Source organism: Saccoglossus kowalevskii, chromosome 7, assembly GCF_978046115.1.
Source record: "Saccoglossus kowalevskii chromosome 7, keSacKowa6.1, whole genome shotgun sequence".
NCBI classification, from domain to species: domain Eukaryota; kingdom Metazoa; phylum Hemichordata; class Enteropneusta; family Harrimaniidae; genus Saccoglossus; species Saccoglossus kowalevskii.
The window spans coordinates 13955250-13975796 of record NC_140647.1 but is presented as its reverse complement, the minus strand read 5'-3'; the positions used below and the strand labels follow the sequence as shown (position 1 = coordinate 13975796).

General features: G+C 34.5%; 1 protein-coding gene across 1 annotated transcript; it reads right to left on the bottom strand.

Moving 5' to 3' along the window:
- Positions 1 to 2229: 2229 nt before the first annotated feature.
- LOC100373486 (metal cation symporter ZIP14-like) lies at positions 2230 to 19161 on the bottom strand. Its single transcript, XM_002739090.4, has 8 exons — positions 18619 to 19161; positions 15229 to 15487; positions 10590 to 10759; positions 7159 to 7278; positions 6595 to 6837; positions 5844 to 6096; positions 5232 to 5419; positions 2230 to 4111 (listed from the first exon to the last, which is right to left on the bottom strand). The coding sequence occupies exons 1-8, from the start codon at positions 19051 to 19053 to the stop codon at positions 3959 to 3961; spliced, it is 1821 nt and encodes a 606-aa protein (XP_002739136.1). The 5' UTR covers positions 19054 to 19161; the 3' UTR covers positions 2230 to 3958.
- Positions 19162 to 20547: the final 1386 nt, after the last annotated feature.

Genomic DNA, 20547 nt, shown 5'->3' with positions numbered 1-20547 from the left:
ACAAGTTCATTGATGTGTATTACCATATACTGTATCTCGTACATTGAGTAAAGCAATAAAGCATTTGTTAAGACTGGTCTTGTATTACTGCAATGTGTCCTCTATATATGCAGATATGGACTCAAGTTTGTTGTCAACATTGACAATGGTAATATTATATTATACAATGTGGGTTGCCTCCGAGGCTCTTCTAACGGTCTGCAAATTTACCTCTGTAGATGACAGTGATATTGACTGGCAGATAAATACATCACACTGCTAATCTGAATGTTAATTTTCCAAATAATGTATAGTTATAAGTATTCTCCCTCCTCATGTGCTACATCCGTTGATAGTTGCCACAATGACGAAAGTGTGACTACATTTCTTCATGAAATTTAAAAGGTTAGGAGCAGTATCTTAGCAGAAATTCCAGACTACTTTAAAAAGAAGATATCAGTCTACGTGTGGCACTACTTGCACCAATTTTAGTTTGGTCACCAAGATCTGATTGAATATATGCTATATGTCTATAAGTGCGCCGTCTAGTGATGAATCATTTCTATAGCGTAAATGGGCGACAACAAAGCCACTAGACTGTCGACAGTCCTCGGGCCTAATGTAATTATGTTACTGAGACATTCGAAATTCGAAGGCGTTTGATTAGAAATGCGAACCATTTCACGCGAGGGACCTTAGTTTCTAGTTGATATGAATAATTCATAGTTGATGCAGACGTAACGAAATAAATATATTAACATAATGCATGCAAATTTATTCTAAATGACCCCTGAATGCGATGGTTGTTCACGTCAAGATTTGTTTGTGACATGATATCAAAACTGCTGTGGAAAGTGTCGCGATCGCGTACAGTCAAAACAAACTTCGCGTAAGTCGTGGGCGATCCTAGTAGCCGGCGACCCCTGACCTTTTTCACGATTGGCCACGATAAAAAGATATACATTTGCATATGAAAGTACCCGGATCTGGTACGAAATCTTACCAGTGAATTGCAGCACCGGACAGTCGGTCATGCCTAACAGCATTCCATACTTCCTATTCCGGCGTTCGCAATTTATTCACGCCTATTACGTTTATACACAATATTTATTAATAATAACAGATTAATATTAGGTACGACCGACTGGCGGCAGTCTACAAAGCCACAAGTGACCGGTTTTTACCTTGCCCGTACCATGGATGTACTCTGGTGACCTTGCCCTTTGTTATATAATATAATTCCCTTTATCATAGTTTGTTTCAATATAAATATGCATTGTCATAATTAATTTTGAATACAAACAAGTTTTGGGGGTTGAACCAACAGTGGGGAATCAGTCTACCGAATGTCCTTAAAAGATGTAAATATCTTACAAAAACATTGGTGCCTTATTTGTTTATTTTAAGGGACATAATTTCCAGCTTTCTTCAAAGTAATTCAGATATTTTAGTATAAAAACAAATGTCTCATTGAAAAAAAAAGTGCTGCATTTAGATGTGAATAGATTCATAAAACATGCAAGATAACAGAAAATTTTAGCTGGCTTTAGTCCAAGTATTTTGTACAGGTGTCTGTCAAAAATTAATGATTCACTGAGACAAATATGAACTGCCTCATTGTGTGACTACTGTATTATATGAAAAGTAAAAAAAAACACCCTTTATGAATAGCTATCATGTTGCAAGCTCTGCTTTGTATGCAAATCAACTTAAATAGTTAGTTGGTGTCCAGTGGAGGGAGAAGTCAACAGTACTGGTGCCTCCTGAGAATCTACATCTTCAAACACTGCAATCTTTGAAGTGCGTTTTTAAACTAGTATTATAAAAACTCTATCATTCTGTTCTAATAGCTGAAACATATTCCTGTGAGTTTTCATTTGTCGAATTTTTGCATGATATTTTCATACAGGACATCTGTTGTTCAAACTCGGGGAAGACTTTATACTGATGAATAAGGTGACCAAGTTTGATAAAGTTTGGAATAGAATTAGTAAAGTTATTATGCACACAATAACAATTATTAACGACGACAACAACAACAACAACAACGACAACGGACAAAATTTTTCCCTTAATATACCTTTCCCTTCCATCTTTGATGGTACGGGCAAGGTAAAAACTGACACGGTGGTGTTAGAGATAGCAGCAAATAACTGCATTGATCTAATTCGCATCATTTTGGGAAGGCGTGGTAATAGTCGCCTTTCAGGTTATGCCTGAATGGGGACTAAAAAGCATGCTGCAACAAAGTTTTTATTGACACCAACTTTATTTGCACAGATCTTCATTACAAATTGGTATTTAAATTCTATGAAGTTCACTGTATGACAAAAAAAAACATTAACTCAACTAAACCAATGTATAAAACTTATAACAAAAGTAACGTCACCCAGAAAGTCTTAAAATTTGTTTTTCTCATTAAAACTGAGAAAAAAGAAAACAGTAAATTGTACTGTTGTAACTAATTGTAATTATGTTACCATACTATAATTAAATTATAGCCAGATTAAATTTTGTCACAAAAAAATAATCTCTTCGCTACTTTCATTCCATACAAAAATCAAAATCAACCACTACTTATATTAAACACTAAAATTTTAAAGTTACAGGGATTGACTAACCAAAACCAACACTTATTATACTAGTGAACAGGTTTACTCATTAGTCAAGTTCTTAACATATTATTGTATCTCGTATCCATTCAACATCAAAAACAGATTATATTTTGAGAAAATCAGTGATAATGAAAAAATGCAGGATGAAAATGTAGAGAGGCCTATTATGAATTATTAAGTATATAGTAAAGCATTAAAAGCGCAACCTCTTTAAGAATGTGAAGGGCAGTGCACAACAGGGTAAAGGCAAGTATAAATGTAGCATTTACAAAATATATATACAGTAAACTTCACTGAGTTTGACCTGAGTTGGGCTTTAGTTTATCAACTTAGACAACTTATTATAATTGTCATTATTTAAAAAAATAAACTTGACTGTAAAGGCAGCCATATTTCTTTTCAATATATAAAAGTAAACTCCACTGAGTTTGACAATGTCTTCAAAATAAGGGACATCGTAAAAAACACTTTAAGTTAAAATAATAGGGTTATAAATAGCTTCATTAATATGTACACTGTAATCTCACTTCAAGAATGACATTGTACAATAAAATTAAATTTGTTCGACTTATTTTACTATTTATTGCAGAGTCAAATAGGGGGAAAAACACTTCCCGGCACATTTAATATAAATATATGGAATGTGCAGTATGAATTAAATATTGATCAAAAAACTGACCAGAAGTGTAAATGTTACAGTAAATTGCACTGAATTTGACTGATGAGCTGACATGACATGAAATATCTTATAACTTATAAGCTTATAACTATTTAGCAGTTATCCAAACCAGTTGACTCATGGATAATGAGTTTCCAAACACTGACCAAACTTCACCAGTAATTGCAGAAGATAAAATTGACTTATTGGACAATATATTGTACGCAGATCCCTTAGCTGAAATCCCAGACTTTATAAATTGTAATTTCTTTTATAATAAAGTTATATTTGATTATATTGGCAGATAGTGTATCATAATACTGAATCTACACATTAAACTAGGAAAGTTATAATTACTTAAAACAGTCTGTTTACGTAAATGTGTAGAAGAATGAACAAAAAAAAAATTGTCTTACTGCAAACAAATAGTTGTTGCAAATAGTTCAGCTCTGAAGCTTGTCATCTATATCAAATTTGCTCTATTAGTATTATCTGAAATTTCGTGAATGACAGAGGTGTGTCTATGGTCATATTATAATGATCGAATATATAATAAATGTAATTTTTGGAGATGTGCTTCTAATAGAGCAAATATGGTATCTGTATTTGCAATTTAAAGTTGAAAGGCACCAAGGTGAGATGTAATGTTATGGAAGAAAATGCGTTTCATTTCCATATGTTGTTCAAAATAGTTATGATATAACCATTAACCTATTTGTATATTTGCTTCAACCAAAGCAAGTATTATCATGGTTGCCCAGCCAAGAAGAAGACCACAATTTTGAATAACAAATATCTTGGCTTGTTTACTGTCAGAAATATTCTCCTCGTCTTCCTCCACTGAATTGATCTCCGGCAACTGCAAATACAATAAATATAGTACGTTGTATGGTGTGTCCATGTGTTTGTGTGATGGCGAGATACTCAAACATGAATACAAAAGAATGAGAATGGTTTATAGGGGTTTCTTGATTCAGTGAAATCTGTCTAAACTGAACACCAAAAGAATTGGTTTATAGGGGTTTCATGATTCAGTGTACCCTGTCTAAACTGAACACCAAAAGAATTAGTTTATATAGGTTTCTTGATTCAGTGAAACCTGTCTAAACTGAATACCAAAAGAATTCGTTTATAGAGGTTTCTTGATTCAGTGAACCCTGTCTAAACTGAACACCAAAAGAATTGGTTTATAGGGGTTTCTTGATTCAGTAAAACCTGTCTAAACTGAATACCAAAAGAATTGGTTTATAGGGGTTTCATGATTCAGTGTACCCTGTCTAAACTGAACACCAAAAGAATTGGTTTATAGGGGTTTCTTGATTCAGTGAAACCTGTCTAAACTGAACACCAAAAGAATTGGTTTATAGGGGTTTCTTGATTCAGTGAAACCTGTCTAAACTGAACACCAAAAGAATTCGTTTATAGAGGTTTCTTGATTCAGTGAAACCTGTCTAAACTGAATACCAAAAGAATTGGTTTATAGAGGTTTCTTGATTCAGTGAAACCTGTCTAAACTGAACACCAAAAGAATTGGTTTATATAGGTTTCTTGATTCAGTGAAACCTGTCTCAACTGAATACCAAAAGAATTGGTTTATAGAGGTTTCTTGATTCAGTGAACCCTGTCTAAACTGAACACCAAAATAATTCGTTTATAGAGGTTTCTTGATTCAGTGAAACCTGTCTAAACTGAACACCCAAAGAGGTAAAATATGATTTCACTATGTAAAATTTCAAATTATCCTGAGGGGAAATTGTGTATTTTTCACCAGGATGATTCACCAGATGTATTAAAGTTTCCGTGCTCTATGTTTAATCCATCAGCATTGTATTGTTTTCTCATTCACACTATCCCTTTCTGAAAGAGTGTTATGCACTCAGTATTTGCCCTCCGTGTTATTCACATTCTATACACACCTCTAACCTCACCCTGATTATTCTGTCTCAGACCTCATTTAATAAATGACTAATAATACTTACCATATCTACCAGAGAGATATAGAGGAACATTCCAGCTGCTATAGCAAAGATGTACACAGCAGCATCTGTGTGATTAGTGAGTAATATACCACATACCAAACCAAGATAACACATACAGGCAGACAGGAAATTGTACGTCAGCGCTTTCTTTACGCTCATACCAGCATTCAGCAGAATTGCAAAGTCACCTGTATGTAAACAATAAGAATATAAAGAAACTGTTTACTTTTCAATTTGAGATATCTCTGATTTCTAATGATGCCAACTGTACAACAGTATCATGGCAACAGAATGTACCATATTCAGAAGCACTGACAATGCTACAATGTACATGTAAGTCAAAGTTCTGTATTGAATGACAAATGCTATCACTAGCAGTAATCCAGATTTGTGGGTGTACATTCTGTTGACTGATTGCTTTGATATATAGGACATGTATGCACCTCAGGTGGACCTCATCAAAAAGGCCACCTGGTGGCCATTTTGTTTTTGTTCATATCCATGTCAATTATATATCAAGTTGACGATTGACAATCACTCATATGATAAGCTCAGCTCTACTAAGTCAACAGCGGAACTAAAATAATTCTCTCAGCATATTATTCGACTTACCTAACTCATGTGGAAACTCTTCACATACGACAGCAATGCATACACTGATACCATTCATAACTGATACAGAAAACGCAGCACCAATAGTGAGTCCATCAATAAAATTATGTAACCCGTCTCCAAATATTACCATCCATGCAACAGTTGCTATAGTAGGAGTCTCCTTCAAAGCCATATCAGTATGGGCACAATGTTTATGTCCCAACGGTGTATTCTCACTTTCTGAAAGGCCGTTTTCCTCATTCTGGAAAGTCTATATACAACAAAAGCAACAAATCTTAAATGTGGTATATTAGGTTTGGCCAAGTATGCTAAATAGATATCGAATATGTATTAGATTTGGCCAAGTATGCTAAATAGATATCGAATATGTATTAGGTTTGGCCAAGTATGCTAAATAGATATCGAATATGTATTAGATTTGGCCAAGTATGCTAAATAGATATCGAATATGTATTAGGTTTGGCCAAGTATGCTAAATAGATATCAAATATGTATTAGGTTTGGCCAAGTATGCTAAATAGATATCGAATATGTATTAGGTTTGGCCAATGCACAAAACATTTATGATAATTAAAGTAATCAATATGCATCAAGTTTGGTCATTATAAATAATATTTACATATTAGACAATCAATAGACTACCGGTAATTTGCAAATAATGCCAAAATATAGATCAAGGTTGGGCCAATCAACATGCATTAATTTCTATTAAAAACCATTATGTAAAGAATGCCATGGACACTCGTACCTGGAAGACATTGCCGTTGCTTATAGCAACTGTGATGTTGTTCCCCATTTCAGAATCTGTAGTATGCTTGCTAGTACCATTACTAATATCAATACACTTGTCTTTATCAATGTTATTTGCTGCTTCTTCCACTGGGTCCAATATTCGATGGTCAGAATGTCCCGGCTTTGCCATCAAAGAACATAAATCAGCAGACTTAAGTTCAATACTTCCAGTTTCTTTTGCTTCAGCTTTAGCCAATCTCTGAATATCAGATAGATGAAGACATGTACGACTTAATTATTTAAATTAATAACTTTTTGAAGAAGAGAAGAAAAAACAAGCAGCCTATCGGCTGAGATAGCTCCGCTGTTTGCAATGCACATTTCAATTAAGAACTGAAGGCATCATTAGAAAATGAACAATATGTATAGTATTAAAGCAATCGGACTTGTTGTTTTCAACAAGAATTCAAAATATTAAATTTAATTAAAAACTTGTCAGGCCTGAGTATTATCAAAGAGCATCTATGTATCATGGACTTTTGCACATTCATATAGGGAGATTTTGTACACTAAATCTTACCTTCCTCCTGTTGATGTATATTTTCATGATTTTTTCTGTCAAGAAAAATAGATAGATTCCACCAAGTACTGTAGTGTTTATCCAAACATAACCAGGTTCCACTACAAGCATTCCATGAGCCTAGGTAAACAAAAAACAGTAACGTTACAGAATTGAAATCATAAGTACAGTTAGACCAGTTACTTTTGGTCATCATTAAAGACACACTGTCATCAAAACTATGTATTCTCCAATTATATTAGTCTTTAATCTTTTCACCACCAGATCCCTTTTTTCATCACAAATTCAGAAAAAAGTCCCATTTATAGTCTGCACTTTTCTTATGAAGACTAAGACAAAAGTAGCCAAATTTGTTGAGTAAAAACTGAAAAATGACTAAATTTTTGTCTGTTGGCTCCAAAATTAGAATTCATTTCCAGAAATATTGAAGAATACATATATAACAATAATTTTGGCGAGAAATTCTGGTGGGGAAAAAAGTTAACATGTACTGTCATAAATTCTACCGGTATATTCAGTCATAACTTACTTTATTGATCATCACAAAAAACCAGTTGAACAATGACCACAGCCAATTTGGGTTTGTCCGTTGATTAGGAAACAAAGAACGATGGTCAGGCTTTTTCTAGTTTTAAATAACAGGGAAAGGATGTGGGGGATGCACTAATAATGGGCAGATGCAGTGAATTATTTTACCAAACGTCTCCACTTTGTCATGTGATAATGGGCAGTGCAGAGACTTTTTTTCCCAATTTATAACACCATACTCGACCGTACTAGCACCCAGGGTCCTCAACTCAAAAAATCATGATTTTTTAGGGGTGGGCGTTTACCCGAGCACCCCCCTTGGAAAAGAGTGCAAATGACAATTTTAATTCACTATGCGACAAAATGAGGGGGATATTACGTCTTTGTGGGAAAATAAAATTAAGAAATAAGTTGCGTCGTCATTGAATTTTACAATGAAGAAACAGAAATGCATGGTCACAAGAATATGCACATTTTATTACAATATCAAGTACATACCACCTGATTTTAAATATTAACAAGCAGCCTATCGGCTGAGATAGCTCCGCTGTTAGCAATGCACATTTCAATTAAAGAACTGAAGACATCATTAGAAAATGAACAATATGAATAGTATCAAAGCAATAGGACTTACAGTTTTCAACCAGAAGTCGAAAATATCACTTTTTACCAAAAATGACAAAAATATTCACCAAAATTAGAGAATTGAAGATATCATCACAAAATGAACAAATCTGAGAGAGGTCCACATGTAGTACCTATATATGTAATATCAAAGCAATCGGACTTGCGGTTTTTAACAAGAAATCAAAAATATCACTTTTTACCAAAAATGACAAAAATATTCACCAAAATTAGAGAATTGAAGATATCATCACGAAATAAACAAATCTGAGAGAGGTCCACATGTAGTACCTATATATGTAGTATCAAAGCAATTGGACTTGCGGTTTTTAACAAGAAGTCGAAAATATCACTTTTCACCAAAAATTGACAAAAATATTCACCAAAAATAGAGAATTAAAGATATCATTACAAAATGAACAAATCTGAGAGAGGTCCACATGTAGTACCTATATATGTAATATCAAAGCATTTGCACTTGCGTTTTTTTACAAGAAGTCGAAAATATCAGTTTTTACCAAAAATGACAAAAATATTCACCAAAATTAGAGAATTAAAGATATCATTACAAAATGAACAAATCTGAGAGAGGTCCACATGTAGTACCTATATATGTAATATCAAAGCAATTGCACTTGTGGTTTTTAACAAGAAGTCGAAAATATCAGTTTTTACCAAAAATGACAAAAATATTCACCAAAATTAGAGAATTAAAGATATCATTACAAAATGAACAAATCTGAGAGAGGTCCACATGTAGTACCTATATATGTAATGTCAAAGCAATTGCACTTGCGGTTTTTAACAAGAAGTCGAAAATATCAGTTTTTACCAAAAATGACAAAAATATTCACCAAAATTAGAGAATTGAAGATATCATCACGAAATGAACAAATCTGAGAGAGGTCCACATGTAGTACCTATATATGTAATATCAAAGCAATTGCACTTGCGGTTTTTAACAAGAAGTCGAAAATATCAGTTTTTACCAAAAATGACAAAAATATTCACCAAAATTAGAGAATTAAAGATATCAACATGAAATGAACAAACCTAAGAGAGGTCTACCCAAGGTACATATACACCAAGTATCAAAGCATTTAGGCTTGTAGTTTTCAAGAAGAAGTCGAAAAAGTAAAACATTGACACGGACGACGGAGACGGACGACGACGACGGACGACGACGACGGACAATCACTCATATGATAAGCTCCGCTCGACAAAGTCGACAGCGGAGCTAAAAATATTAAAGTCTGTTGGAACACAGTCAAGGTCAAAATCATTATACCCAATGATGAATGTGTTGGATCGTACGCAAACTCTCGATGAAAAGCACTTTCTGCCATGATGTATTTTTGCATGATTTGACCTGCAAGAGTGTCATTTGACTTTATGGGTCAAGTCTGTTATTAACCAATCAGATTGCTGTGTTGTACTTTCTGGTAACACAATGCGGAAGTGAATTAGCGATGTTGAAGTACGATCTGTTGGAATTGATTTTGGGGAATAGACGACATGGTTTTTTAAAACAAGCAGCCTCTCGACTGAGATAACTCTGCTGTTAGGTAGCAATTCACATTTCAAATAAAAAATCATTAGAAAGTGAACAAATCTGAGAGAGGTCTGCCTGAGGTACCTATATGTAATCAAACTTGCAGTTTTTAACAAGAAGCCGGAAATATCACTTTTTACCACAAATTGCAAAAATATTCGCCAAAATTAGAGAATTGAAGATATCATCACGAAATGAACAAATCTGAGAGAGGTCCACCTGTAGTACCTATTTGTTTATGTATAAACTGAATATGCCATGAAATATTTACTGCATTTTACTATTATTGACAGGTCATCGTTGTAGCATAGTTTATGCACGGTCACCGTGGTCTAAGCATTCACAACATGGTGGTCGATATCCACACTGTATCATATAAAAATGATTACCAGTATTCGTAAATCAATGATCAAAGACCAAGTTTTAAAATAGTGGCATTTTGAAGGGATGGGCACTTTGCCAAATGGGTCCACAAATATGAAAATTGCACAAAAGTGCTGGGTGGGCGCTTGACTAAGCATGGGCTTAACGTGGTCGAGTACGGTATCCTGAAATTTTTAAAAAGTGAATATAGGTGCAGTTGTAGCTTGAGAAAAACATGCTTTTTTTCTATATGAAAATAGCAAGGATTTCTTAATGTGAGCCATGAGGGTTTGTTGTTTGAATAATCTTATAAATTTGGGAAACTTTAAGTCGTAATAGTTCAATAACTTCAATATAAACTTACCTCGGGCAATAGATGCAGCAATGCACTACCGGATAATGTACCCACAGCTAAACATATCAAGAACATCAAAATGGTTTGGTAAACTTTCTTTTTCATAAATGGTACAATGGTTACACCAACCAATGAACATAGGTTAATCAAAGTGACAAACAAGAAGCTATATCCCCACACTGAAAGTAAACAGAAATACAATACATTAGTAATACAACAAGCAGCCTATCGGCTGAGATAGCTCCGCTGTTAGAAATGCACATTTCAATTAAAGAACTGAAGACATCATCAGAAAATGAACAATATGTATAGTATCAAAGCAATCGGACTTACAGTTTTTAAGAAGAAGTCGAAAATATCACTTTCTACCAAAAATGACTAAAATATTCACCAAAATTAGAGAATTGAAGATATCATCACGAAATGAACAAATCTGAGAAAGGTCTAAATGTAGTATCTATATATGTAATATCAAAGCAATTGAACTTTTGGTTTTTAACAAGAAGTCGAAAATATCACTTTTTACCAAATATGACAAAAATATTAACCAAAATTATAGAATCCAAGATATCATCACGAAATGAACAAATCTGAGAAAGGTCTACATGTAGTATCTAAATATGTAATATCAAAGCAATTGAACTATTGGTTTTTAACAAGAAGTCAAAAATATCACTTTTTACCAAAAATTACAAAAATATCCACGAAAATTAGAGAATTGAAGACATCATCACAAAATGAACAAATCTGAAAGAGGTCCACATGTAGTACCTATATATGTAATATCAAAGCAGTTGCACTTGCGGTTTTTAACAAGAAGTCGAAAATATCACTTTTTACCAAAAATGACAAAAATATTCACCAAAATTATAGAATTAAAGATATCATTACAAAATGAACAAATCTGAGAGAGGTCCACATGTAGTACCTATATATGTAATATCAAAGCAATTGCACTTGCGGTTTTTAACAAGAAGTCGAAAATATCACTTTTTACCAAAAATGACAAAAATATTCACCAAAATTAGAGAATTGAAGATATCAACATGAAATGAACAAACCTAAGAGAGGTCTACCCAAGGTACATATACACCAAGTATCAAAGCATTCAGGCTTGTAGTTTTCAAGAAGAAGTCGAAAAAGTAAAACATTGACACGGACGACGACGACGGACAATCACTCATATGATAAGCTCCGCTCGACAAAGTCGACAGCGGAGCTAAAAAGCAGTAAGTGAATTTCCATTTAATATGTGATCTTGCGCAATGACTGAAAGACGCAGATCGATGGCCACGGAAATCTAATGTTTTGATTTTCTCTTTTTTTTTAACAGTTCAATGTCAAAATATATATCTTTCAGAGAAGAATATGGCATAGAGATACCCTTACTTCACCTAAATCGACCATCATCAAATGTGTATTGCACATTATTAACCAGGAAATACCCAAAACATATTTTTGTGTTTATCAACATGTTTTGAGGGAACTACAATGCTATGTCTGTTCTGTTTTACATTCGATTTCATGGGATCTTGTAGGTAATGAAAAAGGGTCTATTGAACTTTCAGGAAACATAGCAGTTTGACAGTTTTAGTGACCTGTTTATTAGGTTTCATTTTAATTAATTGCAACAATACAGAGGTTACAAATTGTAAAATTACAACTGTCTGCAAATCATGTACTAAATGGAGTTCCCAAAAAAAGAGAATGTTTCTACTTTCCGTCACTGCAAATCTCCACTCTGAATAATCATTATTCTGCCCAATTGAAGTGCCATTAGCTAGGCTCCTACATAAACATGCTAATCATGGTCATTATGTCAAAGCTACAAAAATGCAGTTACTGTAATTGCCCTATTAGAAGAACATCTTCAGTAAAAGTGCATAACTTTTGTGTTTGTTTTAGATTGCTTTTGTTTTACAGAGCATGGTAAAAAGAGACAGCAGGACACAAGTAAAATGTGAATATATCGGCTAAATTAATGTGAATATATCTGCTAAATTAATGTGAATATACCGGCTAAATTAATGTGAATATACCGGCTAAATTAATGCGAATATACCGGCTAAATTAATGCGAATATACCGGCTAAATTAATGCGAATATACCGGCTAAATTAATGTGAATATACCGGCTAAATTAATGTGAATATACAGGCTAAATTAATGTGAATATACCGGCTAAATTAATGTGAATATACCGGCTAAATTAATGCGAATATACCGGCTAAATTAATGCAAATATACCGGCTAAATTAATGTGAATATACCGGCTAAATTAATGCGAATATACCGGCTAAATTAATGTGAATATACCGGCTAAATTAATGTGAATATACAGGCTAAATTAATGTGAATATACCGGCTAAATTAATGTGAATATACCGGCTAAATTAATGCGAATATACCGGCTAAATTAATGTGAATATACCGGCTAAATTAATGTGAATATACCAGTTAAATTAATGTGAATATACCGGCTAAATTAATGAGAATATACCGGCTAAATTAATGTGAATATACCGGCTAAATTAATGTGAATATACCGGCTAAATTAATGAGAATATACCGGCTAAATTAATGCGAATATACCGGCTAAATTAATGCGAATATACTGGCTAAATTAATGCGAATATACCGGCTAAATTAATGTGAATATACCGGCTAAATTAATGTGAATATACCGGCTAAATTAATGTGAATATACCGGCTAAATTAATGAGAATATACCGGCTAAATTAATGTGAATATACCGGCTAAATTAATGAGAATATACCGGCTAAATTAATGTGAATATACCGGCTAAATTAATGTGAATATACCGGCTAAATTAATGCGAATATACCGGCTAAATTAATAAGTATAACTCTTGCACCACATTGTTAATACTGGTAACCATTTTTTTTTGTTTCAAGTATTATTAGGAGTGTGAAATTATGGTGGATACCAGATTCAATCGTAGATCACGTAAGTCACTGCAATGACAGATGGGTGGCAAGAACCTCAACTCGGTTATGCACATGTACATCTGTGTACTCAGACACCTGGATTCAGTTCAGATCACGACCCTCATCCATAACAATAATTAGAGCATCAATTGGGGCTTATTTGAGCTAACACCTAGCAAATGCAAAGAGAGCACCATCTACAATGCCCAACTGACATAATTTACTTATTGAGCCAAAAATACATTTTTCTGCAACATACAAAAGTTGCTTGAATCGTACGTACACTGTATACTTTGAACAAGTTTAATCAGACTATGTATATATGATATGAAAGAGCTTAATAAAAAATGATTCGTATACATTGTAACTTTGTGCTTTGGAATTTAACTAAAACAGTCTGGTGGAGAGGCCAGAGTACGACAAGTTATTTATCAGATTTCACCATAATTTATTTACTTTTACAAATGCACGTAAGCAGTTTATCATACAAGGAACGTGTATATTAGCACTATTTAAAGCCATTTTGCTAGCACCAAAACTATATTTTCAGTAGAGTAAAGTATCGTAAACATTTTTTTACAGTATGGCCAATATAACTGCTTTTCATACATGTAGTAAAAAATTAATAAAATTATGTTAAACGTTGTTCATAGGCATGCATGCTTAAAGTTATACAGTTTTTACTAGAAATCGATTAACTATAAGATAACAAAGAAACAATATATGTAGCACAAAAACTACATTGCAACTGCATTGCTTTGACCATGTTCCATGAACTTCTGATCATGAGGGTGTATACAGTGTGTGCCAGTCATGGAGACTGGTGTGTATACTATGAACAAGACATGAATGTCACAGCCCCCGTCCCTATCATTTATTTATAAAATACTCATGTTGAAATAATACATGGAACATAATAACTGATAACTTTTATTGACCCGGGTCCAAAATCTCAGAGTACATAAGTGCAACCAAAATATGTCTCATACATGCTCAAGAAACTGCATTCATAAATCTGAGTAACCCTTGATGTACCTTTAATAACAACTTGACTTCTTTGTTAATTCAGGTCTTTGTATATTACCAGGACCTGGGTTTGTTTCAGTATCACCAATACAATTTCCAACAAAATGTAGCCCTGACATGACCTAGCATTACAATTTTAGCTAATTATTTATCCTGAGCATGCTCAGTTGTTCTCTCAGTGGTGTTGGAAGAGGTAGTTTTGGATGAAAATTATGAAACAGACCCACTTAGGATTTTCAGATCTGGAAAAAAAATTACATGCATATTCGGCATAGACTTATTCATCACCCTGCCAAGTTTCATTGATATCTGCTGCAGAATTTCTGAGAAAATGTTAGAGACCTCACAGACGGAAACTGGAAATAAGAATTAATAGTCCACCTTTCAGGCTGCGCCTGAAACTGAGACTAATAAACCACAGATACATGAGGTGTGCATGTACTCTCCAGTCAGCAGATACATTATGATCAATTCTGCATACCATTGCCACAAATTGGACACACGCTTGTAAAAAAAAATATGAGAGTTGTTTCTGACAGAGAATGAAGTTAAAGGACTGAGATCATCGTGCAATGTCATGTTTGATATACTGTAGCGATGTAGACAATGATTTACATGCGTGACGACCATCGCCCTTTAATACAATCTCTGGATTTTCAGTCAAGCAGTTTTTACCTTCAGCAGTGGTCGGGGAATCATCACTATCGTCTGTTTCATTACCAACATTTCTGAGTACCCGGTGTAACCAAAAGTGTTCAAACTCCAAGGTTTCATCATCATCACCATCATCTTGATCAGCAACATCGTCATCAGCATCACATCCTTTACTTATTTGCTGTAGTATAACTGGGCACATTTCAACCATTTTGTGCCGATCAATGTCAATGTCACTGTCCATGTTATGAATCTGTAGAATCTCTTCTGATGTGTAGCACTGTAAGGTAACCATGATACAATTTAATATTTAAAGTCAGTCATTGCATTATGTTGTGGTCCATATCCATCCCATATATACATATACAACGCATGTTACCTTGATACATGAAAATCAAGACAAGTTGCAAGGTAAGCACAGCCAGAGTGAAATATACGAGCAATAGTATTTTCATAACATTTTTTTTTTTATATACGCGCATTGTAAACCCCAAGTAATGTACCTCTGACGACATATACATGTAGTTATCAGTAAATAAATAAAATATACACTAATTTCAAGATTTGGTGATTTATTTCATTAATTACTGATAGTTTGTAGTTAGTGTAAGCGATAATAGTTAAGGTAAAATGGCATCCTACAAACTCAACTTTCCACTATGAGGACCTCAAGGAAAAGTTCACTGGTAACAATTTTTGTAATTTAAAGTACACTTTCTGTAAGTCGAAAGAACTGATAGTTTGTTTGCTAGGACTACCCTAAATGTTAAGCTGAGACATAAAATTTATATTATTTTATCTATTTTTATTTTATTAGCAGACTTTTTTCTGATTTTCAGTACCGCGGGGTACTCTTAATTGGATTTAAGTACCATATTTGCTTTATAACGTTCAATCATGTGAGAACTTGATTCATTCAGTATCTGTCAGGTGGGCAAAACAAAATAAATCATAATGAATATGTTTGCTTTTTCTTGATTTGCATTCAATTAAGGTTTGCACATCAAACAAAAGAATTTGTAGTCAGAAATCAGAGGCTATTGTCATAAATAAACGAGACAATCAAGGTGATTCTCTGCAATAGAACTGCAAATGTGAAAACGAGAAACAGGCCATGCGAGAACACTGCCACAGCTGTGAGATTCAATCCTACAGACACCACATTTTAGGTTTAATGCATAGGTATATGAATTGTGTTTTATTCAAGGTGGCAGCTTGCTGTACAATAAGCCAAGGCTAGGTAGTATTATGACAATGCATTATTGTATACTTGTTACTTAAAGTAATAAATCATGTTTATTTGACATTGATACTTATTTAAGGCCTAGCAAAAAAAATATTTAATATTTTATTTACTTTCCTACAACAAAATAACAAATTTAGAAGAAATTTTAGGAACAAATCACATTATGAATAACAGTTCATATTATAATTATTAATGCAATGAATCATTTGCATCCACAAACTGACAATGTTGAAATGCATCAAGAGTACTACTGTATATCAGTGAGTGGTGGTTTCTCCATTTCATAAAACAAATAGCCACAAATAATGGTCAGGATCACCGTGGCTGACCACTCAATAATTATAAAATGGGTTTCAATTAAATGACAGTTTGATGGAATGGAAATATCAGTAAATTGAAACAAAAAACTAAAATTAAAAAGTTAAACAATACACACATTTTATATTGAGGGTCAACATTTAATGACATGAAAAAACAGCTATATCAAGTAACACTAAAACCTATTACTAAGACCTAAACATCAGCAATTTGCTGGTATTTTACCAAAATATTCGGCATTCCTACCCCTACCCTCCAATTTAATTGTACATGTATATGGCAAACAATAAGAAATTTCCCATAACACTAGAATGTCCTAAGCAAATTTTGAGACAACTCAACCCTTGCCTGTTTAAGTTATAACGGTTTTGTGAAGTTCAGTCTCTGGAGTACTGTAAAAGTTGAAAATTGGGTTCCAATTCCCTCAACACTAAAAAAAATAAAACTTCCTTTTTCATTCACAACATGGAACTAAAAACAAGTTTATTTTACCTTAATAAACAATTCAGAATTTGTAACTACGGGTAAACTAATGACTTGACAGCCAATCACTGCACATATCACACCCATAATTATTATTACGCTCCACAGCCAAAAGAAGTCAGCAGGCAATATTTTGGAAAGAGTCCCCTTTGTACCCTCTACCCCTGGTGGATGGACGTTTCGGCCCCAGACGTTTTGGCTCAAACGTTTTGAACCCCGACATTTCGGCCAAGAGTTTTGGCCAGAGCAGACGTTTCGGCCTTCGTAGAGTTCAATGGTAAGATGATCTTAGCCACAACGTGACTATGTATTAATTATTTATGAAACAATTGAATGCCGATATCACAAAATAGACTGTATTAAACATTTCTGCGGGGGGTTTTCTAGAAAAAAATTGCATAAGGGAGCACTGCAATTCACCAGCGCCACCAAGTGGGGGAGATGGGGTTCTTCCTACCAGGGTGTGGAGTTTTTGATAAAGTTAAAATGGAGCATTCTATGGCATCCTTGGGGGCCAAAATTACTATCAGACAAAATTACTATTCCTGGTCAATCAGAATAAGAATGCTGATATCACGTAATAGACCATGCAATCAACACATAACGATAGGTGTGAAAGAAAGAAAGAAAGAAAATCATAATGTCTTCTTATGCCATAAAAGTGGTAATTAATAACGTTGCTTTTTTATATGCTACCACCATTGTTTGCTTGATCTATTTGGGAGATATTTCTGTATGGCTTCATTGTGGGCAACTTTACTTATAACGCTAATTTCAAATACTGAAGATCGTTTATTTTACAGAAGAGAGCCATGGGCCGAAACGTCCACCCTGGTCAAAACTCTTAGCTGAAACGTCCAATACCAAAATATTCGGCATTCCGACCCCTACCCTCCAATTTAATTGTACATGTATATGCCCCTTCAGTTATCAAAAGGAATTCTTTGCCTTTGGTTGTTTTTGAGACCAGTAGCAATAAAAAAATTGAATGAAAAATAATAAATAGAATTGTTCACGCAGATTAAAAACAACACACTTAAAAGGAATACTGGTTGTTGCCTTCATCACGTATACACATAAACACATTGTATGCAAATTAGATGAAATTCGGTCAAGGGATGAACCATTATTTCTACAGGAGTCTGAATTTTATGGTAGATTACTATAGTCCACTGGGAAATATAAATAATTTTTACCACAAACAAGTTTCTTCTATGTTACTTTTTTTGCTCCAATGCATTTTAATTTCAGTGTCTGCCTTCCCCACCTCGTCAAAATAATGGTCAAACCCTTAGTTAGGATACACCAGCGCATTCATCCAGCGAAAGTACGTGCATTTATACACGTAATCACGGCGTACTTACCCGCGATTCCTTCTGAGTTGATTCCATAACGCCTCCCTTATTATGTAAGCCCCGGGACAGGTCATTGCCGCCTTGATCACGGTCGTTAACCGTGTCGTGACCGAGTTCTGTTTGTCGAGGATGTTCGAAAGATGGCGACGCAAATGCGTGATTTCGTTCAACAACATCACCCGCAACTTGACCAAGGTTACGAGACCCCACGCTGCCACGTTCAGTGAATTTCCCTAATAAATGCTGTAACTGTTTCACTGACAGAGTACCATCGCTACCATATTCGTTGATGAGATCGTCCAAAAACTCGTCCGGCGACGGAAAATAAGATTTTAGCTCTAAAGTGTTGTCTTCAAGTTCGAGGGTTAGTGATGTTGGCACCCACAGGATTAGAGACGTATAGAGAACGCCAAGACAACACATGGCAGCATTTGTGGGGTTCATCGTTCCTTATAAACACTAGTAGAGTCTTTTACAGAAGTAGCTAAAACATAAAAAAAAGGTCTGCCTAAAACCACGTTTTATACCACCGACACGTTTGGTTCAGCGTATAAAACTATGCACTTTGACCTCAGTGGTACCACATGACGAAGCCATGATTGGCTGGCAAGAGTTAACCACGCCCATTCAGACTTAATGTATCCGTGGCCAAGGATAGTAACAGCGTTTGCATTGTTCAATTCAAATAAACGAGTGTCTAGACGTAACAAACACTGACTCAAAGAAAGTCGAGGGAATCACAACAGTCACTTTACTGCTGGGATTCGTAATAATTAAATACTATTTTTAGTGTACAGTGATAAAACAAAAACATAATAATATTCCCTGGACTTAATCACCGTGCCCACTAAATCACACAAACTTGAATTCTACGCATCATTTTGTGTTTCATTGCACGTCTAGATATTCAACATGTAGTTTTTGTTAATAATCTGCTGCTATATCTCGAACAGAGCGAAGAATTTGGTGAATTTTCTTGATCGTACCGAGTTGAATATTGAAAATACACGGACACAAACTAAATGTGTTTTGTTCATTGCGGTCACTATCTCTGTTGTTGATATTGACCGCGTGCCAGAAGTTTTACAGCGTCCGTTGTTTGTGCAATCTCACTGCCAGGGTAGTGCCTCCGTCTGACAAGCTTTTATAAGTGTTTCAGTAAATTAATCCAAAATAAAGTTGCACGCTGCTCACATTAAACTGTCGAGTAGAATCGATTTCCCGCTGTAATTTGTATGACCTCAGAGGACTTATTACTGTATCCCACATTCGTACATATTGCCCTCTGGACCGGGTCAACATTTCATTGAGTGTCAGTGCCAATGCGTTGATTCGTATTACGTATTACGAAAACGTCGTAGCCAATAAAGTGTATTATTGTTTAGTATTTCATCTGTATTTTCCCCTCAAATTCAATTCATCCCAGGCTTTACAGAATGGAGTAATCTCCTTACCAATTACATAATCCTATTAACATACCCCGAGTTTATAATGGTTGACCCCTTGACGGAACTTATTTTAAATATGTAATTTGTGTGCGTAACTCCTCCCCGGGGGACGGGTGCTATTGCATACAGAACACTTACTATGTATGTATATGTTAGATATCTATTCCGTGTGTGGTTTGTACACCAACCATCCATTACATCTACGTACGGTCAGTATACTGGACGATTCAATGTGTGGATAATTATACCTCCGCGTTGGGAAGACAATGTAATTAAAATTAGGTGCCGTGGTCACATCTGTTGTGCCATATTGAAGTCAGTGTGATTGCAATTCAGTGCACATCTGTGTAATCTCAATTCTTCGTATAGTTGGTTACACACCACAATCACCGATGATGAGACCCGGTACACTGAGGACTCTGAAACAAAATCATGATATCCCCCCAGTGCGTATCATGACTAGAAAGTAATCTCTATAGTCATTGTTGTG

Bases quoted from the DNA above. Each gene is read 5' to 3' on its own strand.
- LOC100373486 (XM_002739090.4), bottom strand. From the start codon at position 19,053: ATGAACCCCACAAATGCTGCCATGTGTTGTCTTGGCGTTCTCTATACG. The intron at 7,279-10,589 runs GTAAGTTTATAT...TTGTTTACCTAG, and splicing joins TGCTGCATCTATTGCCCGAG to GCTCATGGAATGCTTGTAGT. The intron at 6,838-7,158 runs GTAAGATTTAGT...TCTGATATTCAG, and splicing joins TATACATCAACAGGAGGAAG to AGATTGGCTAAAGCTGAAGC.